The 26,148-nt window shown below is 52.6% G+C and overlaps 7 protein-coding genes across 7 annotated transcripts; 2 read left to right on the forward strand and 5 right to left on the reverse strand.

Moving 5' to 3' along the window:
* Nucleotides 1–1,981: 1,981 nt before the first annotated feature.
* VTN31DRAFT_2581 (uncharacterized protein) lies at nt 1,982–4,259 on the reverse strand (the record flags this gene model as incomplete). Its single annotated transcript, XM_069402765.1, has 4 exons — nt 1,982–2,069; nt 2,137–2,310; nt 2,381–2,437; nt 2,500–4,259. 4 exons carry the CDS (start codon nt 4,257–4,259, stop codon nt 1,982–1,984), a joined length of 2,079 nt encoding a protein of 692 aa, XP_069262014.1.
* A 1,648-nt stretch (nt 4,260–5,907) lies between these two features.
* Nucleotides 5,908–6,810, reverse strand: VTN31DRAFT_2582 (uncharacterized protein; the record flags this gene model as incomplete). Its single annotated transcript, XM_069402766.1, has 4 exons — nt 5,908–6,170; nt 6,221–6,513; nt 6,570–6,668; nt 6,728–6,810. 4 exons carry the CDS (start codon nt 6,808–6,810, stop codon nt 5,908–5,910), a joined length of 738 nt encoding a protein of 245 aa, XP_069262015.1.
* A 175-nt stretch (nt 6,811–6,985) lies between these two features.
* Nucleotides 6,986–8,107, forward strand: VTN31DRAFT_2583 (uncharacterized protein; the record flags this gene model as incomplete). Its single annotated transcript, XM_069402767.1, has 3 exons — nt 6,986–7,159; nt 7,217–7,300; nt 7,361–8,107. 3 exons carry the CDS (start codon nt 6,986–6,988, stop codon nt 8,105–8,107), a joined length of 1,005 nt encoding a protein of 334 aa, XP_069262016.1.
* Nucleotides 8,108–8,362: 255 nt separating this feature from the next.
* On the reverse strand, nt 8,363–9,204 carry VTN31DRAFT_2584 (uncharacterized protein; the record flags this gene model as incomplete). The annotated part of the gene is made up of 3 exons (XM_069402768.1): nt 8,363–8,992; nt 9,048–9,131; nt 9,178–9,204. 3 exons carry the CDS (start codon nt 9,202–9,204, stop codon nt 8,363–8,365), a joined length of 741 nt encoding a protein of 246 aa, XP_069262017.1.
* Nucleotides 9,205–17,713: 8,509 nt separating this feature from the next.
* VTN31DRAFT_2585 (uncharacterized protein) lies at nt 17,714–18,844 on the forward strand (the record flags this gene model as incomplete). Its single annotated transcript, XM_069402769.1, has 1 exon — nt 17,714–18,844. One exon carries the CDS (start codon nt 17,714–17,716, stop codon nt 18,842–18,844), a length of 1,131 nt encoding a protein of 376 aa, XP_069262018.1.
* Nucleotides 18,845–19,108: 264 nt separating this feature from the next.
* VTN31DRAFT_2586 (uncharacterized protein) lies at nt 19,109–19,690 on the reverse strand (the record flags this gene model as incomplete). The annotated part of the gene is made up of 1 exon (XM_069402770.1): nt 19,109–19,690. One exon carries the CDS (start codon nt 19,688–19,690, stop codon nt 19,109–19,111), a length of 582 nt encoding a protein of 193 aa, XP_069262019.1.
* Nucleotides 19,691–21,125: 1,435 nt separating this feature from the next.
* Nucleotides 21,126–21,995, reverse strand: VTN31DRAFT_2587 (uncharacterized protein; the record flags this gene model as incomplete). The annotated part of the gene is made up of 2 exons (XM_069402771.1): nt 21,126–21,448; nt 21,929–21,995. The coding sequence occupies 2 exons, from the start codon at nt 21,993–21,995 to the stop codon at nt 21,126–21,128; spliced, it is 390 nt and encodes a 129-aa protein (XP_069262020.1).
* Nucleotides 21,996–26,148: the final 4,153 nt, after the last annotated feature.

Genomic DNA, 26,148 nt, shown 5'->3' on the forward strand with positions numbered 1-26,148 from the left:
TGGTGAAGGAAAACCCTGCCTGGAGCAACGGTGAGATGAAGGGTGCAACCAGCCGCATTCAAGGTGCACGGGAACAACGAAAATCAAATCAAGTTGTCAGGAAGGGCCAAAAAGTCTACGCAATGAAGGTGATTCGCAAGTCTCATATGATACGCATGTGTCAAGAAGGGCACCTGCGAGCAGAGCGAGACTTTCTTGTTGCATCCGAGAGGTCGCAGTGGATTGTTCCGTTGATTGCGAGTTTCCAGGATGCCCACAACCTATATCTCGTCATGGATTATATGGTTGGAGGGGATTTCTTTGGCTTACTTGTCAGGAAAGGGATCCTGCCAGAGAACGTCGCCAAATGGTATGTTGCGGAAATGATCCTTTGCGTCGAAGAAGCTCATCGGCTTGGATGGATTCATCGCGACGTGAAGCCAGAGAATTTCTTGATTACCGAGTCTGGACATCTCAAACTTGCAGATTTCGGTCTGGCTTTCGATGATCATTGGGCACATAATCAGACATACTTCAGCAACCATCGATACTCGCTGCTTGACAAACTTGGCATCAAAGTCGATGGCGACTTCAAGGATCAGGCAGACCACATAGGGGCTTTTTGTGGCGCATCCAATATCCCGTCCGCAAATGCCGTGGAACGACCGTTGGAAGGTGAATGCATTCTGGACTGGCGCAACCACGTCCAGCGGCGACGTTTCGCTCGAAGCATCGTGGGAACGAGTCAATACATGGCACCGGAAATCATCAGAGGGGAGCCATACGACGGTCGGTGCGACTGGTGGAGCATAGGCGTTGTGCTGTATGAGGTAAGGTTGTCGATGAGCCCGCACGAAGCTCCTTCCACGTGGGTTAACTCTGTCAGTGTCTTTATGGCGGAACTCCGTTCTACTGCGACAACAGGGAAGATACCAAACAATGTGTCTTGGTGAGACTTGCCCTGTTGGTCGTGGCCTTCTAGCAGGCTTGACTGACATAACCGATAGAACCATCGTTTCACGCTGGCGTTTCCGACAGACAGAGAAACGGACAAGCTGATATCGATGACTGCAATTGACCTGATTGAGCGACTCCTCCAGGATAAGGAAAATCGACTCAGCAGCCGAGCTTACCAGGCAAATGATCGTCTGCAGTTCACCACCATCAGGCATCGGATCGTTGTTCAGACGACGGATCCGGCTAGCCCTAGCTACAAGGGGCGTCATGTGTATCCGGACGATGCAAGCGACATTAAAGCTCATCCCTTCTTCCAAGACATCGCCTGGGGCGAGCTGCTGCATCAAACGCCACCGTATCTGCCCAGAGTGAAGAACTCACATGATACCAAGTACTTTGGCAATGTCGAAGAAGAGCTGGCAGGCCAGGATGTCATTTCCAGCGGAAGCACCACCTTGATCCCCAATGCGGACAAGGCACTGCCACCTCGCCAAGACGGCGCACGACCTGATGAAAACATGAATATACCAGGTACAGCCAGAGCAGCCGCAGGAGAGAACCAAGCCTGCCCACCTCCATTTCCACCACGGAAGGTGCCGGGAGACAAGAATCGAGCCCGTGACAAGATCCTGCGCGACATGGTGGTGGGAAAAACTGCACTCGATTTACGGAAGAAGGGTGCTTTCATTGGGTACACGTACCGTCGACCAATGGGCCCACGCCTGGCGCTTGAGATCATTGACCGAGATGTCTTCAATCAACGGCAGGCAGAATCATTATAAGTGCTGCCGCGGCGTCGTGTTGGAGTCATGGGTGTTTCAACCTTTGCATATTCTTCCCGCTCTACCTACTGCTCTACATCATACACTGCCAAAGGCAGACTGATACTATTTTTCATTCATCCATAACTCCCAGTTCTGTGAGCATTCTGTCACACACCCCCTATCCTTACTGTACTTTTTTCCAGAGATGAAATTAGCGGACTATGCATAGTAATAACACAGCATTACGCCACAGTTATTCATGCCCAAAATGAAAAGAACCCTCAAACAGTCGGTAACGTGCCCATTGAAAACGCCGAATCATTCATTCTATCCTCGAACTTCATAGTCCCGTTGAGAAGAGGGCATAGCCTGCAAGCACGTACCGTTAGCACCCTAATATCGACCAATGGAAGCAAAAGGGTGAAGAAGAACGTACTTCTTATTAGTCTTGATATGACCAACTTGGCCGCAATTGGCGCACTTGCGCTGCGTGCCGATGATCTTTGCACCTTCCTCGCCTTCGGCGGCGGCCCGGGCAATGCCTTTCTGCTTCTCGCGTGCGAAGCGCCGCTCTTTGTTGCGGTTGAGACGCGAGAGTTCGGCTTCCAGACTGGGAGACAATGGTTAGTATGCTTCCCCGCAATGATTGAATGAAAAGGGGGATGTTGAGGGACACGTACAGCTTCTTGTTTCGTGCGTCGACTTCTGGGTCGCCTGTGGGGACCAGTTCGGCAAGCCTGTCCCTCGAAGTGGTCAGTAGCCAAATAACAAACGAGCAAGAATTATATGGGGGACGTACTTGGTGTTGACGGTGTCGACGTTATTCCGGTGTTGGATGTACTGTCGGATGACGCGCGGGTCCCAGACGAGCTGCTCCTTGGTGTAGATCTGGCCGTTGGCGTCCTTGTACTCGCGGGTGATCTTCAGCACCTTGCCGCGCTGGCTGGCCGTGCTGACCCTGCTGAACTGGCTGACGCTCTCGTCATCACCGCGGCGGCCGAACGCGGGCGTCGGCGCGTCGCGGGGTGTCGGCCGGCCGCCAAACTCGACCTCGTCGTCTCGGTCGATGTCGCTTTCCTCGTCGGAAACCTCCACCGTCGAGGAGAGGCTGGCCTTTTGCGCGTCCCAGATGCGCCGGATCGAGGTCTCGTATGACTTTTGCTGCTGGGCCACGTTGTAGCTGTGTCCACCGAGCTCCTTGAGCCGCTGGGCGTCCAGCTTGTCCTCGACGCTCTCGCCGATGGCTTTGAAGCCGCCCTTCATGGACGTCTTGATGAAGCTGAAGCCTTCCCCGCGGCCCGTCGGGTCACCTTCGCCGTGCAGCTTGAGCATGGCTTTGCCCTGCGATGCCATGATGAAGTTGCGGGTTGCTCGCCATGGTGCCAGTTGCTGCTCAAGACTCTCGCCTTCCGCATCGTCATCGTCGTCATCTATATCATTGCTGTACCCCGTATCGTGGAGATGCTGTTGGCCGACCTGCATGGCGTCCAGCAGACACACGTCTTCGGGCTGGATCCACGATCGGATTGTTTCCGAGTCTGGAACCCCACCGATGGGTACCCATTGCTTAGTGTCCTTATCGTGGAGAACAAAGTCCTTCATCTTCTGCCGATTCTGCATATCGGTTGTTCCAGGGAGATGCTTCGTGACATCGGAGATGCTGACTTTGTCGGTTCCTTGTTTCCTCATCAACCGGAAGGTGAGCATCTTCAACCGATTCTTTGCTACGGTCGTGACCTTGCGAGAGTGCGGGCCCGGCACGTCAACCGATGGAAATTGCTGTCCAACGACATACAGATTTTCGATGTTTCGCATGCTATACGTGGGCCCATCCTGGTATGTAGTATTGCGGATGACCAAGAAGTCGTTGGACTTGGGCTGGTGTTGAAAAACGGGGGCGCGGAACAATGCGTTGGTGATTGTGGGCGTGATTTCCCCTGGGTCGACGTGACCGAAGATGGCAAAGGGACTCTTGTCTTGAGGCAGCAGAACGTGCGTCTCGCCGATCTCGCCCTTGGGACGAGTCGAGTCCTCTGCATTCTTTCGGCGATAATAGTTGACAAACCGGCTGGCCATGCCAAAGTTGGACATCATCATGGGGACTTCTTCCGAGTACTCGAGCAGCAACATAGTGGAGTTGTCTGCCAACGACAGCGACTTTGTGTTGGGGAACAGTGTCCTGGCGTCCTTTCCTTTTTGGTGTTTGCGCTTGACATACGCGGGATTCTTGAACCAGTAGGTCTGCTGTGGCCGGAATGTCATCGATGGCCGATGGAACGAGCGGGCTTCGGTGGTCTTGAGCTCTACTTTGTAGAATGGATATTGCAGTCGTAAAGCCGGCATACTGTGTTCAAGAGTCACTCCGCCAAGAGTACTCCTGACTTTGTTTTGATGATTCTCCTTGAGCATGTCATAGGCCTCATCATTAGAAATATTGTACCGCTGGGCAAGTCGCCTAGTTGCGTTCGTATCCAAATCATCCCGCATGCCGCGGAGTGACTTGGGTTTCCGCATGACCGCCTCGGGCCGCGTATCCAGCATCAGATCAGGGATGTTCATATCAAGGATGACCTTCTTCGCTATTCGAGCGGTCACCTCCTCGGGATCATCAAGGATTGGAATGTCGATATGATATTGATCCAGGATCTCCTGCGGCTCTTTACCCAACCGGCGCTTCTTTGTCGGCCTCATTTCCTCCATGTCTGCAAACCACATGTCATCATCACCATCAGCCTTGGGTTTGGGCTGTTCGACGACTGGTTCTGCTTCGAGTTCCATGCTGGAAACATCACTCTTGACTTCCCAGTCATTACAAATCGTTCGAAGCTGCTGCATGGTGATACCACCAGGTAGAATCTCGTTGTCATCCAACTTCTGATCAAAGTCGTCAAACGACTCCTCTTCCTCGTCGGTTTGCTCGATTGGAACCAAGCCCAACTGCTCCGACTCCAGTGCCCGCTTGGTCTGTCCCCCAGTCCGGAAATATCGCTCATAATCGGGACTGATCTCGAGATTGACCTTTGTAGGCATCACCGGCTTCGGGGGCTTGGCTGGTTGCTTCCCCACGAAGTACGCCTTTTTGTGAGGGATCAACTCTAGGAAGCGAGGCGTGGCATTCCTGTCGAACTCCGGCCACATCGACGCCAGCAGTTCTTCCATATTCTCCGCTGGAGCTGCCGCGCCCGCAAACAGGGCCTGCTGCAAGCGATACTCACGCAAGGTCTCCGGGTCCATTTCATCCTCAGGAGACGGTGCCGGGGGCTCCTCGGAACGGTCCCGGCCATCAGCCTGTTCATGATCCACATCAACAGCCTCCTCATCGCCTGGCTTTTCTGCTTCGAAGAGATCACGCGTGGCGTCAGTGGCTTCGGCCGCGGGAGAGGACAGCACGTCTCCAAATAGATCATCAAACCCATCATCCTCTTGTTTTCCAGTCGCAGCTTGGTCATCACCAAAGAGATCCTGATCCTCCATCAAGTCAGACTTTGGCGATCCGGCGGGGCGAGCTCCTGCAGCACCAGAGGGCTCCTCTTCGTCAGGAAGGTCTTCATCATCGATGTCCTCATAATCGACGGCGTCCTCGGCCTTCTCTCCGGGCTCCAGATCGCGCGTCATGAACTCGAAGTCCCCGCCATGAGGGGCGTTGATCTGACGCATAACATTTTGAAATTCGATATCGTCGACATCGACGTCGACGTTCTCTGTTGCGTGAGGCATGGCGGGCGGAACGATCGAGCGTCAATCGTTAGCTGACCATGGGGCGAGAAAGAATGGAATCCGCTATGGGCGCGGTTTCGACTATCGAGAAATTCGGCTGGATCCTAAATTCATGCCGCGATCGCTGGCCGAAAGAGAGGTCGCGATCGTGAATATGAGCGACAAGCAGGACAAGCCACATGCGCGGATGGCGATGGAACGAGCTGCGCTAGTCCAAAGATGGTTAGTGGATCCACTATGAAGCCTCAGATATCAGGCAGCAACAGACGCGTCTATCAGTTGACGCGACCTACCTGTTGACCAAGGCACCAAGCAGTGCAGGTTCATGCTTGTCTCCAGACAAGAGAAACGGTATGATTATGCAGTAGCGGATTGGCGCTGGCTACAAGATGAAAAATGGATTCGTCACGAATGTTTATCCCTCTGCATTCCTCGCCTACGTGGACTCGAAGTTCCTGAGCAGTGGGACTGCGGGAGTATGACATGAAGCTCAACATCTTTGCGCTATCACATCTTGCTTGAAACCTCCATAATAGACACATATCGCTTTGCTGGCGCCATCCATACAGTAATGCACGATGGGGGTTTTTTTATCACCCTTTCCGAATTTAGCCAGTTGTCGAATGTCTGACGACCTTGGTAAATAGAGAACGACGTGTTCGGAGAACGCAGACAGTTGTTCGTAAAGGTAGTTCAGGTGGTAGGGCTCCATGGTACGCAGATTGAAAATCTCATCACAGCGATATCCTGGGCCTGCAGTACTTGTTAGAATGACAGAAGCGACCAGCTGTTCGAGAACCAACCACCCCATGGAGGACTGCCGAAAATCACGCTGTATGGTCCAAGATCCTTGAGTTGATTCCTCAGCAACTCGAAGCAATCACCTTCGAACCAGGTGATTCGATCCGCCACGCCGTAGATCTTCGCGTTGTGCTTTGCGCATGCCAGAACGGCCGGATCCTTCTCTATCCCGTAGACGCGTTTCCAACGGCCGGATTTAGCGAATGCAATCGTGTTGCCGCCTGCTCCGGCAAAAGCATCGACTAGGATGACCCTGCCGTCAGGAGCCGCGGCCTCGACGTGTTCTGCAATTTTGCTGAGAGCATGGGTCAGCTTTGATATCGACGTTGGAGACAATGTAGATGGACATACTTTGCGACAGGCTCTGGAGTGACGCCAAACCAAGCATCATCGGTCAGCCATATTCCTTCTTCATACTTCGAGAAGATCTGATGCCGTTGGGCCCAATAACTGTGTTCTTGGTTGTTAGCACTGCGGAGCCTAGGTATACTGTTCAATCTGAGGCTCACCCCTGGATATCCCACGGAACCTCGCCCCTATGACGATAATGACGGACCTCTGGAGGCGCCTGCTCCTCGGAACCGCCGCTCATGGCAGCTGGTCGTCTGATCTCGAGCGTTCTGGTTCGCAGCGCGCAGCAATGGCATCTTGACGATATTCACGTGAGTCGAAGCTGACAGCTCTTGTTTGCATTGTTTGTCTCGTCCCATTGACATCAGCATCAGGACTCGGCCTGGTCCTAGCCCGAGTCCAGCAGGAAAATCACAATGTTCGGAGCTTTGAATAGATTCATAGGACGGCTGGATGCCGACTCGTCACAGCACAGCGCGAGCAGCAGTGGGGACAGCTCGTATGGCTTTCAGGTTCTGCGGAACAAGAACCCCGATTTACCTCTTGAACCTTGGTTCGACTTCATCATTGGCATCAATGGCCGGCCGATAGTAAGTGACGGACCATGAAGCGAGTCGCATGCGCAAATGCTTACTTGTAGGCGTCAGGATAATCCAGATCCCAACCTGTTCGTGGCCGAAGTGCGCAACTGCGCGGGCAACAGCGTGTCACTAACCATCTGGACCGCCAAGGTAAGAAGCGGCACAAGAGTCCAATGTTGCTGGAAGCGGCTTCTCACAGCAGACAATCAGGGCCAACGAACGCATTCAATTTCTATACCCGTCTCCAAGGAGAATCCGACCCTTGGCCTCACCCTTCAGTTCGCGCCTCTCTCCGTCACGCACCACATCTGGCATGTCTTGTCGATACCGTCGCTGCACAGCCCGGCCTATCTTGCCGGTCTCTTGGAACATTCTGACTACATTTTGGGGTCACCGAGCGGGACACTACGGGGCGAGTCCGCGCTGAGCGAACTTATCGAAGACCACCTGAACCGCACCCTCGTGCTATGGGTTTACAACAGCGAGTTTGACGTAGTCCGAGAAGTAGAGCTAGTGCCTACAAGAGGCTGGGGTGGAGAAGGCGCTCTAGGTGCCGTGTTGGGATACGGTGCCTTGCACAGGCTACCAGTCGGCTTGGGAGAAGCAGTGGAGGGCCCTGGAGAGGTCGTCTTCGAGACGCAGGATGACGGCAACGAGAAGCCGCGAAACAGCGAAGGCGGCTCAAGTGCGCCGGCACCGGAACCGTCCGGCGGCTCATTCTTTGTTCCAGCGAACCTCACTTCAGCACCTCCCTTGACGTCGCAGCCTCCGCGGTCTTCAAAAGAGAAGCGAAAACATCGGCATGCTGGGCCGTCTCCCAATCGGGCATTCGATGAGTACTTTGCCGAGGGCGAGCAAAAGAGCAGGGAGCAGGACTATATACCGTCGCGCAAAGGCACACCTCTTCCGCCGCCGCCCAAGGCAGGGCCGCCGCCTCAGAGCCCTCCCAGGCCCTAACCGGCACCAACAGAGGCGGAGAACACTACACCAGCGACATGATGATATAGTCATGATCATAACTACGAATCTTGATGATTTTGTTAGTTCTTGCTTCATTTAGCTGGCTGTGTCGTTGAACATGCCACTGTATTTTTGGAACAGACCAGACAAAGGAAATGCTCAAGTCTAAAATTCTAGTCAAATGCTGCTGTAATGTACATAGCACAGTCGTTATGACTCGACACAAACGAGAAATCGCGGCCAAGGAGACATTCATTGTCCCTTTCGCACCCACTCTTCGATCTTCTCCCGAGCTTCGCCAATCTTCTGCTCCAGCATGGCGACTCCCATCTGGCTATGGGCGACTCCCGTGGTGTACGTATGTTCGATCCAGTCGCGGGTCTTAAGATGAGTATCAGCGACCACGGGAACCTTCTTCTCAAATTCCCAGATGAAATCCGAGACATTGCGCATCGTCACCGGGAGAAGCGTCCAGGCGGCAACGGTGCCAAACGCCAGTGGCGTCGTTGTGCGAAGGAAAATCCCACGGTTCCGGGCGACGATGGAGCCGGCCATGGCGGACACAACGACATAGACACCGCCGGGAAGCAGACGCTCGCCGGACTCCTTGGACGGCGCCAACGAAGCTACTGCCTCGGTAAAAGCATTTTCCACCCGCAGGGCGCGAGCTAGGAAGTCATTGAAGCCGGTCTCTGCGGCGAGGGAGTACTCATAGAGGAAAAGGCGTGCTCGTCGCACTTGAGCGGTTAGGAGATCTGTTACGGACTGCTGGGATCGACCGAGTTCGGAAGGGACCGGGGATGGGGCTGGAGGCTCCGGTTTCGATGGTTGCGTTCGCACCAGGGTCGTATCTGATGTGTAGTCATCATAGATGGGCTTTTTCTATCTCTGCTCGTCAGTCAGTTGGTCTCGATATACCGGTTCATGCTGCGCATACGGGAGCTTCTGCGAAGGCGGTGCGTCTGGGATATGCCGCAATTCCGCCTGCCAGCAGCGTCGCTGCTAGAGGAGCGATCGCTCGCTGATAACGTTAGCTTGTGACTAAAGGCTCGTTAGGAGGCGCATACCCTCTGGAGCATTGGCCGGAATGACATTTGGGCGATTGAGGCACACCAATTGCCGAGAAAGCAGCAATCAACAATTCCTGGAGAACGGGTAAAATGCAGACCTGACGTTGATGTCTAGAGTGAAAAGCCGAGGATGGTCTAACTGATTTTAGTTTAGCGTTTGTAGGTTTGAATGCAAAAGCGAAAGTTTTCAAAGCGATAATCGGAAGTTCAAGGCGGAATCGAGGTTGATTTCGAATTGCCCGTCTTTTCACACTGCTGTCCAAAACAGCCAAAGAAAACACGGTTCGGCATCGCCCAAGATGCTGAACACGCTGCGTCTGCGGCAGTGGACCTGCAAGCAGTGTCTGCGGCGCATCGTGCGGAGTTTTGCGACTTGCAGCGGCGCTGCGCCGGAATCCCGACTGCCTTGCGACTTCGTGACGAGCAATGGCCCTGCCAGACGCCATGACGATGCCATACTTCGCCAGGTTTTTGACTCACGGCCGTTTTGGCGAGAATTCTCCCAGCGAAAGGCGAATGGTGGGACAAAACCGACCGGCCTTGTCCAAAACCAGTTCCTGACCACTCCCGAGGGCTTTCGCGAGTTTGCGCATACATCGTTGCAGAAATGTCAGCGGGTCGTGGCCAAGATCCTGGCCGTGTCGACCCTAGAAGGGTACCGGGCCATGGCAAAGGATCTTGATCGGCTGAGCGATTTGCTTTGCCGGGTGATCGACCTGTCCGACTTTATGCGAGCCAACCATCCGGACCCTAGAATTCAAGAGGCCGCGACGCAGGCGTACGCGCTGATGTTCGAGTACATGAACGTGCTGAACACGACGACACATCTTTACGACCAGCTCAAGAAGGCCCTTTCGATGCCGGAAGTGACGTCCCACTGGACGGAGGGCGAGATGATGGTGGCGCAGATCCTACTGAAGGATTTCACAAACTCGGCCATCCACATGCCGCCGGCGGAGCGGCAACGCTTCGTTAGTCTCTCGAGCGAGATTAGTCAGATCGGGTCGGATTTTGTGAACGGCGCAGAGCCGGCTGTATCACACGTCGTGCTAAACAAAAGCCGCGTGCAGGGCATGGATCCCGTACTAGTCCAGCAGCTGCAGAGGTGGAACCGGGTCTCGGTTCCCTCAACGGGGATGGCCCCCAAGATGGCATTGCGGACAATTCACGACAGTGAAGCAAGAAAAGAGATCTATTTAGCGACGCGGACGTCGAGTCGGCGACAGATCCGCCGACTGGAGGAGCTCCTCGCGAAGAGGGCCGAGCTAGCAAAGCTGGCAGGATACCCGTCGTTTGCGCACATGGCCCTGAGCGATAAAATGGCCAAGACGCCGGAGGCGGTGTCCAATTTCTTGACCACGCTGATCGACAATAACCGCGTACTCGTGCAGGAGGAACTGGCCAAGCTGCAAAGCATGAAGGGCTCAGAGCCTCTGCAGCCTTGGGACCATGCGTACTACGTCAACAAGCGCATGCTTGAATCCTCATCATCCTGGCGATCGCGCGAGCTGAGCCGGGTGCCGGAGTTTTTCTCGCTTGGCACAGTGATGCAGGGCCTATCGCGACTATTCGACCGGTTATATGGGGTGCGACTGGTGCCTGTGGAGACAGCGCCGGGCGAGACATGGAACCCGGACGTGCGGCGATTGGATGTCGTCGACGAAGCTGGGCAGCATCTGGCGGTGATCTACTGCGACCTGTTTACGCGACCCGGCAAGCTGCCGAACCCGGCGCACTTCACACTTCGCTGCGCGCGAGAAATCTCCCCCGAGGAAATCGCCGAGTCCGCTGCGATGGAACCCCCCAACCACCCCAACGACGGCATGGCGACGGCGATGAGCCCCGGCTCGCAGACCCTGCGGCAACTCCCGACCATCGCCCTGGTGTGCGATTTCCCCGAGCCGCCGGCGACGGGCCACGGGCCCCCGACACTGCTATCGGAGCACAGCGTGCGCACGTTGTTCCACGAGATGGGCCACGCGCTGCACTCGGTGCTAGGGCAGACACCACTCCAGTCAATCTCGGGGACGCGGTGTGCAACGGACTTTGCAGAACTCCCATCAGTCCTCATGGAGAGCTTCGCCACCGCCCCGGAAGTTCTCTCCCTATACGCACGGCACTGGCGCACAGACGAGCCCCTCTCACCCAGCACCATCCAGAGCATGGAAGCCGAGCGGACAACCCACGCCCACATCTACGGCGCCGTCGAGAACGAATCCCAGATCCTGATGGCGCTCGTCGACCAAGCCTACCATCAAATCCCAGCCAACAACAACAGCAACAACAGCCACACTATCGACAGCACCCACATCTACCACGACGTCTTCTCACGCTACGCCAGCCTGCCGGACCCAACCGATAATCCGAAACAGATGACCTCCTGGCAGGGTTACTTTGGCCACCTCTACGGCTACGGCGCCACGTACTACAGCTACCTCTTCGACCGCGCCATCGCGAACAAGATCTGGCAGGATGTCTTCCAGGCCGGTAAGCGGGCCGTGGACCGCGAGGCGGGCGAGCGGTACAAGAACGAGGTGCTGCGATGGGGCGGTGGGCGCTGCGGGTGGCGCTGCGTGGCGGGCGTCTTGGGGAGTGAGAATCCGTCAAATGCGGATGGGAGACTAGCTGAAGGAGGGGAGGAGGCGATGAGGGAGGTTGGTCGGTGGGGGTTGGGAAGGCATTTGTGAATTTCTTCTTCTTCTTCTTCCTGCTTTTGTCTTGGGAATAGATTCTGACGAGCTGTATATCTACATAGTACATAATGTCTTCTATGAAATAAATGATAGAGATCAAACGTTTTTACCTTGGAACTGTTCTCCCAGTTCATCTCCTGACCGATTGAATTGGCTGATTGGAATCTAGGTACCTAGTTCTCTGCCTGCTTGCTTGCTTTATGATCCATCTTCTACCCGTCTAAATGATTGTACCCTTGATCACCAACTGAATGTGTTCAAACTGTTTCATAGTTCATACATCCTCCAGGCTACCGACGAAAGATTTTCTAGGGCATAAAGTATCATGTGACTATGCTCTTGACCCTTTCCGAAAGGACTCCAGATCCATGTTGCCGAACGTCACGTGGCTCATGTGACTCGCAAAGACCGTTGTTTTGACTCTGCACATGTCGCCAGGAGCTACGGAGTATAACCTAGAGGTACCTAAGGTTACGTGTCCAACGAAAGGATCCGAAGGCCGCGCGAGGACCGACCGAACAGCGGCCAAAATTGGACTGACACGTGACTTCCAAATGATGCTAGTCAAACAATAACGTAATCCGACAGAAGACGGGACACGACAGAAGCCAGAACAGTTGTACCAAATTGAGCACTCCGAACAAGAATTTGGCCAAGTCGGAACACTTGATTACGTAATTATTACTTATGTAATTTACGATTCTCTCAACTCGGAACAGCTCTAGTACACAAGTCGGAACACACTAAACCTTAAATAGTTAGGATTTCTGTGGTCAAAGCGCTTAATCTCAGCCCAGTTTTGGTTTAGCGTGTTCCGGCTTCTGTACTAGTGCTGTTCCGACTTGGGGGATCTGTAAATTAGTTACATAAGTAATATATACGTAATCAAGTGTTCCGACTTGGCCAAATTTTTGTTCCAGGTGCTGAATTTGGTACAATTGTTCCGGCTTCTGTCGTGTCCCGTTTTCTGTCGGATTACGTTAGTAGGTAAATAGGTCAACTAGTTACGACTTACGAGTAATTCCACTTATTTCCAGGTGTAGGGGCCGCAGTTGTGGAAATACGCAGGAGCCTTCACATCTAGGTACCGCTTCTTGGTTCGGAGCTTCGAAGGTACCAACGGTTGTTTTCAGGGCATCGGCCTTGCAAAATGGGCGGCGACAGGTGCACTTTGGATGCATTCATGCGCCTTGCTTTTGAGATGCCAGATCCAACAAATCATTGGCAGTTGGTAACGGCCACCGCAGGGACCAGGGACTGCGACGTTCCTTTCTCTGCCAGCGATTTCCTTCATTCCGGATATAACTCTCGGACTGGTGTACGAAAAATGACGAGGTCGCCCTTTTGGCAGCAATGTGAATGTCTGAGCGATGGGTAATTTTTTCTCGTCCATCATCATGATATGGACATTTTGGCAGGACTGGCCTTTATAGGCTGCCGTAATATGGTGATATCCAACCCGTCGATTCGTCCGTTCGAACTCCGAACGGTGTCGGCGATTTGGAGCGGTTCCCTGATGAGTTGCCCTGTGATTTGGTACAGAGCGCCGGTCAGATAGGTCTGGCAGGACTCGCAGGACTGCAGGGGTAGAGGAACGTCTTCGGCTGTGTTCATTCACTCAAAGGAAAGATTGTGACCGACAAAGCAGGAAGATAACTTAGCTACTGTTCTTTGAGATTGTAAGGTAGCACCTTTTCGTGGCGAGTCTTTTGAGCAGAATCTCTGAGCAATGAACAGTATGATGGTAGGGGCAGCGGCGTCCCCATTTGAAATGGATAGTATAATGGATAGTATAGTTGAGTTTATGGTCCCGCGGGGATCGCGATCGGCGGGCGTAGGTACTGTACTTCAAGTGAAGGTACGATGGCGAGATGCCGCTCAGGCAATGACTTTGAGAGTTGACTGAAAGTAGCGACTTTAGCAAGCAACTGTTCTTCGCGTACTATCCAATGGGAAGACCATTCTGTTGAGACAAGCAAGGGACGGAAGGGTGAAACTTGGTAATTCACTCTGTAGGAGGAAGTACATCTCTCCTTTGAACGCTCATCGCATACTAGTACCTACATAGAAATGGACAAGTTTGGGGGCGTCTGATCAGAAAAGCGACTTGACCACCAACCTTAACTGTACCTCTGATCTGGGCGTTATTTGATCGAATTTCAGGGTCGTTACTATGCACACTCATGAAAGATAATCGAAAGGAGGCAGTATCTGAGACGATTCTCTTGAACCAAACGCTCCGCCGTGGAAGCAGCCGTGCGGCAGACCTCCGAAAGCAGCAACAGGTCGTAATCCTGATGGCCTTTGATCTGTTGATGTGTGTTGTTGGAAGGACGTGATGGAACGTCTTGTTTCTTCCAGAATTTTCAAAAGGCACGGAGTCTAACACGAAGACGGACGTTTCCATTTGCTCCAAGTTGTCCGGGTATGAATTGACAATCGCAAACAGCAGTGCACATGGTGAGGGTCTTGAACTGAGCAGAGAGCGTTGATCTGTCGCAAGACTCATAAAGTACGCTAGTAGTAGGTCACTACTTACAAGACACTTTAGAGAGTTCCACTGTATCGATTAGTTTACGAGTAGTTTATGTACGTAGTAGACCGATATGTATTGACAAAAAACCTACTAAGGTACTAGGTAGGCCACATTGACGGAACGTCACCAGGGGAGCCAAACTTGGCTATCAAGAGGCCATCTAGGTTGGCTACTAGGTAATCAGTGCAGAAGAATGTACTCCGTACGGAATACGATGTAGGTACACAAGAAAAGGAATCAAAGACTTGGTTGGGAAGCCATAGGCAGGACGGAACTGACAGATGTCAGGTGTAAGTAGCCTACGAGTAGAGCGAAATGTTCGTCACCTTTTTTCCTTTGCCAGTTGATACATGTGGAATTATAGTTGACCTATTGTTTGTTTGACAAGAATCATTTGGAATTCACATGATAGAAAAACAAATTTAGCAGCTGTTCGGTCGGTCCGGCCTTCGGACCCTTTCACTCACTTCGTTCGTTTCAGGCATTCGTGTCCAGATATCAAGGCCTTAAAGGAAAACCTCGACAGCACCTGCATACCGTCCTCCGTAGAGACGGGCATCGTAAAGCATGGCCATTTTATCCTGGAGCGGACTCACCAGATCCAAGAGGTTATCCGACTCGGCAGCCAAAATCGCACGATTCAAAAAAAATGTCCGTCACACGAAGCCGGATCGAATCTATGTGAGCCTCAGTGGGGTGGTATCGCACTGGGGCCACTAATGCGAGGTTAGAATCAAGAATGCCTAACTATGCAGACTACTCGGAGCAGCTGGACATATGTATCCCCGAGGAAAAGCCCACTGTCTGACCGCAGGAAGCTGGACCTGAGTCACCTGACAGAGGATGCTGACCAAGCACTGTGGTTGCGCTACAGGTTGTTGGGAATGAGGAGTCTGGGACCCTCCATGTCCGTCCAAGGAAATCCATGAGATGCGGCGACAAACTTTGATGCCCTACCGAGGAGACATCCTAATGGTGGCGGTTTTGCGGAGGACGGACTCATATGAGAACCAGATCGCAAGGCACAGTGGTGGAAAACTGGCTCTGAATAATCCCCAAAGGCCCCCATTGTTGCATAATCGTTGCGACGAAGGCAATTGATAAGTTGTTCGTGAAGTCCAGGAGAGACTGGGTCAAGGGCCGACGCGCTTCCGGGTTGTGATTGGAGCGGGGACGCCAGGATGATTGTCGAAAAGTCCACGTCGACAAGGCCGTAAACCGTCAAAATGTGCTCGGACAACACTAATGGTCGCTGCTTCCTTCGCTCGAAATAGAACGTCTTGTTGTTCCACGTTTTGCCGACGATACTCACCAAGGGAGATTGAATTCTCCCCTCTTGTGAGTGCCTTCAATAATCAGCAATTCGGCGAGCAATTCAAGCAGTTCCGGTAAAGAATGCAACTCGCAGCGCATTCTTGGCATTGCGTTTGTCGAACACCGAGAACTCTCTGGGTAGGTCCACGTTGATGGAATGGATAGCGACACTCACGTATCCAGCTACGCGTATTCTGTATCAATATTATCGTTGATTGATTCAGTGAGTCTTGACCCGTTGACCCTTCAATCATGTGCGCTTTGATGTCCTTGAATACGGTCTTTTCGGTCGTCGCGTCGAAATGAAAGAGGGGCGAGCTCGGAAGTCGAGCGATTGTGGTTGTGGTAGAAGTTTTGTGCAATCGACAATGCCACACGTCGGCCTAGTGAGATACGCAGCTGAACGGGATCTTTCGCTTGCGGTGATCACAGACCAAAGTCACCTAGATCACACGCCTTTCTCATTTGCTTGCATTCAACCCTTTACTTAATGCTCGCTACTTCTTCGGACGAGAAGACTATTTATACCCCCGCTGCCCTGTCCAAGGTTTGGCGATTTCCTCCGAGTCATTCTTCGAGTCTAAAGTCCTGTCCCGCGGGGGAGTCATAGATCATCGCGGTGGGGATGCGTCCTCTTTGCTGGGCCGTTCGGGCGGGTCTCTGGCGTCCTTTGAAGGGATTCGGGGACGAAGGAGCAAAGGTGTCGTCCATTAACCTCGCAGACGCTGTGAGATTCGTCTTCAATGTCGGAGCCATTTTGAACTGAGATTCCGGACGCAGGAACGGACGACATTCCTTTGAGGCAACCGGAGGTAATGCAGGAGCCTGCCGCAGCTGTATCCTGCAAGGAGGAGCGAAATCATTGTGTGGTTGCACAGGGAACGCATCACCGCAAACCTCATTGTTTCGGTCAGGTGACTTAATCTACCACATGACTCATATGACTAATCCTATGCATCTATTTTTGGGTTCCCTTTCATGTCTTGTGACTGTAACCTCGGTATTACCGGACCCATACGGCACCATGAGAGCCAATATGTAGTCCGTACTGGTCTCGTGACCTACGACTAGGCCCGGCCACATGGACTGGGTGAGACATTCGATCAAGAGCCTAATCAGATTGAAGCAGCTCATGACTATCATTCGTGCTGTTAGACGAGTTGTGTTGCTAGCACTATCAAAACGCCAGAGACAGAGGGATACTGTCAAGTCACCGTACCCTCCTAGTCAAGCCAGCTGTACGGAGTATTTGAGATTTCGCATATTAATAACACAGTGTCTAAACCGCAAGTAGCAATAGCCCTTGTAAAGATTCTGTAACAATACTGCAAAAAACACTGTATCTAAGCCCTAAAAAGCCCAAATAGAATCTCAGCTGCTCCAGGCCAAGCTCTCAAAAAAACCCTCAAAGACCAACCGATTTCATACTGTCTCGGCCACTCTCGAGTCTCGACGGGCTTATTTAAGGACTGTTAACGTAACCTCAAAGTCCAAGCGTTAAAGCATGACCGTTGAGAGAGGGACAGCTCACATCAACGTCACATTTCGGTCCCCGATAAGCCTTCGAATTATTACTCGTATGCTGCGTCCGCATGCATAGGCCGACATGCATGCATGCCTTTCTCTCTTCAGCCCAGGTTAAGTCATCCGATGACTACTATTGTCTTCCCGTAACACCCGTTCCCCTCGCTTCCCCGTCTTTTTTACATTTTCTACTCTCCAAAGTGTCCCAAGACGGATGTACAGAGTACAAAGCACGGATGTACCGCGCGGACAGTCCAACATCAATAACAAGCAGGCGATTGAAAGTGATAGGCGCTCTTGCATGGTTATCCATTGAGTCTACCTACCGCACAAGTCCGTGCTGAGTTCATGGTGTCTGGCCGTTGATGATATTGAAACCTTTTCTTTTTCTTTTATTACTTAGCATCGTCGAATCAAGTGATCCAAGGCTAGGATTAGGATCGTCTAGTAGACCGGAGAAAGAGAAATGCCGCTGTGGGGTGGTCTATCCGTCGAAATCGTCGACGAGGATGCCTCGTTTGCCTCCTCGTCTACATCGTCATCGAGAGCGTACATCTCTTCCTCATCGCGAATCTCAGTCGGTACTTCTTCTACCTACTCGCGCGACAACAACGGAGTCGTGACTCCTCGCGATGTTGCTCAACAGCAGCAGCAACACCAACAACAACAACAACAGCGCTCCGACCATCAACTGAGACGCCGAAGCACATTCCACAGACTCTCCCGCTGGGTATCCAGAAGAGCCAGCCGTCAATGGACTGTCTCCGTTCCAGAGAATCCCGCGCATGAGAATAACGGGAGGACAGTTGTTCCGAACTCGACAAAAGAAGGCACCGTTCTTGCCGCCTCCAACGTTCTTCGCGAGGAAAGGGATGACGCAGATCTACCTTCTTCCCCAAAGACCGTCGCAGGCCCGTACGCACCGTTTCGTGACCGGGTCTTCTCCGCGGCTGTGACGGTGACAGAGCAGCAACAGGGCCGTGGATCATCAAGTTCTGAGAACCCTTCCCTGCCATCACCATCCAACGAGCCCATCCGACTTGTCACCCACGACCGGCTCTTCATCCGCAGCCCTCCACAGAGCATCCTCAATCTGCGGCCTGAGCAGCGACATTCTCCCCAAAGACTTCATCATCATCCACATCAAGAACAACAACATCGTCCATCATGGCGACGAATCGCCACCGCACCCGAACCCATCCTTGAAATTCAATCCTCCTTCCGCCTGCCATCGGCAACAACAATCCAACCCAAACCCGCCCCACTGACGGCACCGGAGGACTACCCGCCACGGGCCGCCGCCGCCGCCACACTTCCCAAGGGTTCTTTCAAGTCTAATATCTCGAAGAACAACCTCTCCTTTGCAGATAGGATCCGTGCAGTAACTCAAGTTGCCGCAGCCAGCGGCAGCAGTTCCGGTCCTCGGCCCGGATTGCCTGTTTTGTCGTCGCCATGCGCCACCGCCGCTCCACCCCTGCAGGTCGGCAATGCGAACGTCCAACCTCAACCATCATCATCATCATCACCTCTGCGCAGACGACAAAGTGTGTGGCAGCCGCTCAAGTCGAAACTGTCATTGCTTCGTTTAAGAGAATAAATCTCGATATTCCCTTGCACCATCTGGTGGTGACGAACATTCATGGAAGAATCTGTAATTCTTTTCTTTATCCAAAGGTGAATGAATACAGACACTTTCGAAATCCAGCACCCGTCTATTCATGCAACGACTATGCCATACCATGTATGGTTGCCCACCCGACGCCAATTCTATGCAACAGAGACAAAGGGGGAAGAAAAAAAAAAAAAGAAAGAAAAACATAGGCAAATGAAAGAAAAAAAGCACGAAAAGAAATGACCATGGTCATCGCGAGTCCTCCGACTCACGCGAGTCTTTTGAATCACTCGGCAGCGGCTTCCGCCCTATGACCACGTGGAAATTATTGTAGCCGTGATACTTTCGATCGCTGATGCATTTTCGCACCGAGACCAGGAACACCTCGATCTCCGCCTTGGACCAACCCAAGGTGAGGAACGGCTTGTAGCTCCAAGCGGCCAACCCGTCCAGCCAGTTGCGCTCGTTCCAGGCGCCCAGGTTGCGTTGTCGCGGGTCTTCGGGCCACTCGTTCAGGGGCACCTTCCTGACGCGGTCTTCGACGTCGACAAACCCGACCTCACTCATGAGATTTGCGAGTTGGTGGGCGATCAGGAACCGCCGCGGTTGTTCGTTCCTCCGGGCCGCCCGCTCGCTCAGATCCACCCAGTCGTTCGGGGCGTATTCGCTGAAGGTGTCACTCTCGGGGTCGTGCGGCGGCAGGGTGCCGTCGTCGCAGCGAATCCGCATGTCAATCTCGTGCCATTCAAACCAACCCCCCGGCCGCAGCACCTTGAACACCTTGCGCATCACGTCTTTGAGCTTCGGCAGCGACCCCATCATGTTCGCCATCCGCACGTAGTCGAAGTGATTGTCGCCCCATAGCCACTGGGGCTCGGTGGCGTCTTCCACGATAAAGTGCACGTTGGACGGCACCTCATTGGGTTGAATGGGGGACAGGTCTGTCCCGGTGATGGTTGCGTCCGGGAAGACACTGGCTGAGACATCGAGTTAGCCATGATTTACCGAGGGGCCGGGGTAACAAGCGAAACCGAAACCGATGTCGGCCACGTACCCATTTCGATCGGCCATATGCCGGTGCCGGTTCCGATATCGAGGATCTGCTTGGGATTCTGCAGTGGCGCCAAGTATAATCGATTGTTGTTGACCATCTTCCACAAATGATGTTGCATGTCCAGGCGGTCCAGTTCTTGTTCGTCATTGGGGAAGGGGTACACTGGCTTCTGGGTTAGGGAACATTCTACGTCTGTGTTTTCCCTTGTGGATGCGACGTACAGCCCTCGTGGTACTTGTGGTAGCGGCGGCCATGTTCGATTGGGTAATCCGTCACGCTTGCCGTTAATGACTGGGTGTCACTGCTATTCCATCCATCGATTCCGTTAGCTTTCTTCTTCCCCGGAATTGACTCGTCACCACAGCGGATATTGTCTGCCACTTACTCGGCCGCCGGCTGACTGGAAGGCATGTTTGATTTCTGACTGGAGAACAGAAGCCTCAAAAGCTTTGCTGATGGGACTTCCCGGCAATCACCCGCGAGTAAGATTGTTCGAGTCTGCCCGTGTGTATCATACAGAGGAAATATGCAATATATATCTCATCCAACCAGTGTAGCGAGGATCTGAGCGAAGAAGCACGGGCGGTTGTCTGGCTGCATTTCAGGTTCCGGACTCATGGACTCATGGCGGTCCCCATGCAGAGGGCACTGGGGAGGGCTGTCTGGAATCACGGATCCACCGGAGTGAAGAAAAAAGAGACGAGACAAGACGATCGTTATATCTTTCGCATTGGTCTAGTTAAGAATAATAATAATAATAATCAAAACACTATGTATAAGATAAATGACCGGTGTGGGTGGACACCTGGGGATCCGGGTGAGGTAGCCTAAATACTCAGCTTGCTTTCCTGGGCTCCTCCTCCTACGAATTGTCGAATCCTCGTCCGACAGCCATAACTACCGAGAGTGTCCCCGTAATCTCGTACTAATTCCTGGCTGCCCCGCTGGAGTGGGAAACCACTGCGGGAGACCGTGCTCGGACGGAACGAGGACGAGGGGACTTGCTCCGAGGCAGATGGAACTCAAACCGCCAATGCTCCCAGACTGCTGGAACCGCCAAACGTTACATAATCCAAGGTGCTGGTCTGTTTTTTTTTCTCTTTGTTTCCCGGGAGGCTCCCTCGCTCCTCTCCTCACTCTCTTTGGCATGGGCTCTCACTTGTCCATCCTCTCTCACTGAGTCGTTATAGAAGAGTTGAAGAGTGCTCGTAGTTATCCCAGATTCTGCCATTTTCGTTGTCCCTCGCTTTGAATCCCACGCACACCGTCCATATGGCCGCCTGCCGTTGCCGGCGCAGAACGGGGACCACTGGACAGAACACCACCAGAACGGTCCCCCTCCCTAGGACAACGGAGATTGGCTCCGTTCTGCTGCATGCAATTCTCGGTGGCCGAGACTACGAGCCCAACTTTCCACTTGATATGCCCGTCTTTCCCACAACCCCCCCCCTCCCCCCGCCCGGCCGGCCGGAACGGAACATGCTGATTTGCTGGCGGGATCGACGAATTGCCGTCATTACGCACCAGAGTTTGGCCTAACGGCGAAGCGAGCCTTCCAACAGGCAATCCAGCACTGCAAGCTCCAGCAACTAACAACGGCCATGTTGCAATGACTCGTGGATGGGGGAAGATTGCCTCGTTTTTGAGTAAGGAAGATGCCGCCATGGACTCCACTGTGTGAGCAAGAGGAGCCATTTCGCAGCACGCCAAGCTCGACAGCGGCCATTGGCTGCAAAAAACACCGCCGTTTTGGGCCAATTACATAAACCTACCTCGAGGTACCTACCTAACTACGGAGTAATGCCTAAGGTGTTTAAGGGGGGGATATTCGGGCAAGGTCCAACCCGAGCCTCTTTCCCCACTGAGATCTCATCTCCACTGTCCGTCCCGACCCAAGGGCTACTGGCGCCCAATCTGCGCCATGGCTGCAGTGACTGTTCGCTTGAGAGGGCAGAGAGGCACACCCCCCTCCCCCCCATTGGCTCACGCTGACAGGGATCATGAATGGACCGCACCGTCCGCGTAGGCCCAGAATTTTTCCTTTTCCTCCAGCCGGCGTCCCAGCACACCGGGTTCCCGCATCTGGCTGCCGACTGCGAGAAAATTCGACTCGAATATCTAGTTATTAATGTATGTATGTACCTTCTGTCCGGCATTGCGATTGTTCAGACCTTCCAAAGAGCATGTCAAACGTTCGTCATGCAAAGGGATCCATGCCCCTGAACTGCAGACGTGTCCCTGACCCCTGGAAATGGCAGGTCTGATCGCAACCAGGCGTTCCAACCGGCCCAACGGCATGTGTCGACGATGGCGCCGTCGGTGATTGGTGTTACAGACTTGAAGAAGGAAAAGGTTCAAACTTCAGCGACTGCAGATTGCAGGAATTACGGATTTACGTTGGTATGCAGTATACGAACCAATCGCTAATAGTATTCGGGTAGATTCCCCGTGGTAGGCCTTTACACTTTTCATCCAAAGACAACGAATCTTCGAGTACTCTGGACACAGGGGTGATTCTGTCGGTACCAACGAACTGCGTAAATGTATGTACGAGTAGCCTCGTTCGTCGGTACCCGACTCTCATGATTCTCGTCCTGTCCTGGTGCATGGTCCACCCAACCACCGATTTCCCTCAAGATACGGCTCCAACGACGTGCAGGTGCCCGGGGAACACTGAAACTTTGGAACGCCATTGTTCATCGACTCCATTCTACATACGGAGAGTAAACGGAGTTACAGAGGAGACGAAAATAAAACGCTCCGGGTTCCGACTGGACGGATTGCTGAATGCCCAATGTACCCACTACCGCGCTTAAAATTTTCGAATGACAGGAAATCCGAAGAATGCGAGGCCGTATTGTACCAAACTTATTTTTTCTGTGGGTGGCTGGGCCTTTAGGCGTTCCATGTCGGTGGCTCGGTGGCTCTGTGGTGGTGGGAATCGACAGTCCCTGTCCCAGGAGTGTGGTTCTTGTTGACCGCGCTGTCGGGACTGGATTTGGACTTGTGAGGGAGGTTAATCAAAACAACGAGTATTAGTTACTGGGACTGAATATGGTTGATAGTAATTGGTTGTATGGAGTTCTTTATGAGTATTCTATTAAGTACTTACCTAGAGGTACCTAGTACGGAGAACTCCCTGTCAACACCCTGGCCTTCCCAAGCCTTGTTGAGAAGATAATAGCATACAAAATCAATGAATGATAAAAAAAAAAGACCGACAAATGCGAACAGTCTGAGGGAAATTTGATCAATCGACAATCGCCAAACCTCAACCAATCACATTTCTCGTCATGACTGATAAAACAGTCTGTCGGGTTTGCTCTGGGACCGAGTTGCAGAATGGTACATGTAGCTACTTACATACCTCCTGTACTCCTGTCAAAATGTCAAAGTGTCAATTGCCATTCCCGTTTATCCCGTACGGTAGGCTAATCTTTAGTGACCTCATTTCTACAGTTTTACGGCTGCAGGATTCAGGATTCATGCATCTGGACCGTTTTTTTGGTTTTTTTTTTTTTTTTTTTTTTTTTAAACTCAATTCCATCACACGAGGTCATGTGTAATGGTGGATGGAGGGATTGCATTTCTAGAAGAGAACTCCCTTACGAAGGCCGTTTGGAAGGAATTAGTTAGGCTCCAGCTCCGTATGCACTTATGCATTCTTGCATGGAAAAGCAACATTTTACTGTAGGTACTCCCTAAACGCGGCTGAGACTCTATGAGTACGCTCCGTTCCTGTTCCAGAAAGTCGGTGAAGACTTGGCCTTCTAGGCTACCGTACTGTACTCCGTACTACGCACTTCGATTCCATGGATCAGAGATGTCTGCGGAAGTGCTGATTGCTGGCTTTGAACCGCGCCGTTGGAAGAGTAATACACAAAGCAAACTTTGATCAAACCAAACTCAGGGAGTCAGGGTGCCTCCGTACTCCGTAGTGAGCGCTGTGACCGTGACCCTTTGAGGTCTGAGCTCGGATTCTTCGAGGCTAAGCGAGCCGAACGAGGCTAAGCTTGATCACACCCTTGTTCAGCCATTCCCTCGACGGAGTTCTGAAGCCTTTTGATTCAACAGCCGCCTGGACAAGGATGAGTAAGTCTTCTCGTACGATTTTCGAGAACCATAAATTCGACCATCAATCATTATACAGAGCAAATGAATTTCACGCCGATGCACTCGAAAGTTCTTCTGCAATTCCGGAAGTTTGGTCCCAACACGCCCAACACCTTTGTCCCAGGAGTATGGGTCGGCATGATAACACCCGTGATCCGGGTATTCCACCAAGCCGGAAACGGTAAATACCTAACTACTGTACAGGTTAATTTTAGACTTTAGGGGATTGCTGTCAGTGCCAGCGGCCAGCCCGATGCGCACTGGAATTGTGACATTCACCACAAGGCTTGTCCCTTGCTGCGTCGTCGTCGGATGTCTTTTCCGTTCGCTCAGGCCTCTGCGTCCTGACGTCAAAGAAGTTGCCTGGAGGCCAGAGGCTCGAGCGCGGAAGTGGCTGACGATCCTGTTACCGGGTTGAGTCGTCGGCAGCTAAATCACGTGCAACGTTTGCCTGGTTTGAATTACCAACACGTGATTTTATCACGTGACTCAACTACTTACCAAGTTTGGGTTAGTCATCATGATACAGAACAAAACCACAACGGTTTTGCCCTCCTCAAATATCCTTTGCATGCTTGTGTTGCAGATCTCAATGATGTCTCGCTCCTCGTCGTTTGGCGTCCTTCCAACTGCATGCGCTACCCTTATCCCTGTTTGTTGGAGAATTCTGTCCTGCTAAGTCATGTCAGGCCACCTCGCACCATGCATGTACGGAGTAGTACCTATCTACTATCTAGTAGTTCCTCGCTTACCGCTTCGTCTTCGCACATATCGAACTTTTGATTCATCTCACATGGTAGCATGTCCTTGTCCGGAGATTGAGAACGGCGTCGTTAGCAGTCCCGAATCCTCACCCTATGACACTTCAAGCCAATCGCCGGGATCCAACCTTACACGACAAGCCAATAATGGCCGGGACCTTACGTAGCCGTCCGCCTCATTCAGCCCGGCCCAAAGCTGAACCGGTGCAAAGAGAGGTTCTGCAAACGTCGGAGTGCCTGGTAAAAGCTGAAGAGGATGACGGCCGATACTCCGATACAAGCCATAAGAGAACTATATCGTCGGCTGCTTCTCAGCCGGACGCACCAAGAATCCCTCCTGAAGACCCTTTTCCTAGCATCTTCGTTCATCGTCTTCACCGATTGTTCGTCTCGGAGATCAATCGATAAAGCGGGCACGATTCGCTCTCTACAGTTTTGAGAAGGCGAAAGGCAACAAGCCTTTTCACAAGGAGGCCTGGTCGGACTCATCTAAACTCGTGTCCATGAGGTTAGCGTCCGATCACATGAAGGCCGCACAGAGCATCACGGGCGCGATAAAGATTAGATTATCATTGGGAGCTCGTCGGGATCAAGTTCATCAAGAAGGCGAGCTGTATTGTCAAACGAGTCCAAAGAGAACGCCGTCACTTTCAATCCCAGCCACACCTGTAACTCGAACTCGAACCGTTCTCGTTCCCTCTTGGTTCCCTTTGTCGCCATTTTGTCTTGCTCTTATTTCTGCTTCCAGCATCGCTTGACGTTATCTGAGCGTTCGATCTGCCAAAGCTCCCGTGACGAGGTTCGCTTCAAACCTATCCCAGAAATTCCCAGCACTGCTTGGGACAATGGCGAACTCAGATACGACAACATAATACCGGCTTGAAGCGAAGAACAGCTTCCATCGATTGTTCATCGCGCCGGCCCAACTGGTGAAGCATTTCGCTAGCCGTCGACTTATCGCGCTCGATGGCGCCTTTTTGGAATAAACGGCGGGACGCTCGTTCCTACCGATTGTTCGCTGGAACGATGAACGGAGAATGTCACTTGCCTCCTGCTTGGGCCATCATGCCATCAGAGTCAGATGGATGGCGCTTCTTCTATGTTTCGACGAAATCATCATTGCGATCTCTGACCAAGCAAAGGGTTTAGAACCCGCGATGCGTGCTGAGCTTCCCGACACATGGGCGCAGCATGCAATCCCTTCGCCGCGGTACGGCCATATGTCGAGTCAATAAACACGGCATGACTGCCAAACGCCCTAGAGGCTCCTATCCTTCAAGCTCTGTCCCCGTACCCAGCCCAAAAACCGATGGTTTCGCAGCTAGATCAAATTGATGATGACATCCAGCTGGACCTTGTAC

This window comes from Thermomyces dupontii (assembly GCF_041956625.1).
Source record: "Thermomyces dupontii strain NRRL 2155 unplaced genomic scaffold VTN31scaffold_2, whole genome shotgun sequence".
Lineage (NCBI taxonomy): Eukaryota > Fungi > Ascomycota > Eurotiomycetes > Eurotiales > Trichocomaceae > Thermomyces > Thermomyces dupontii.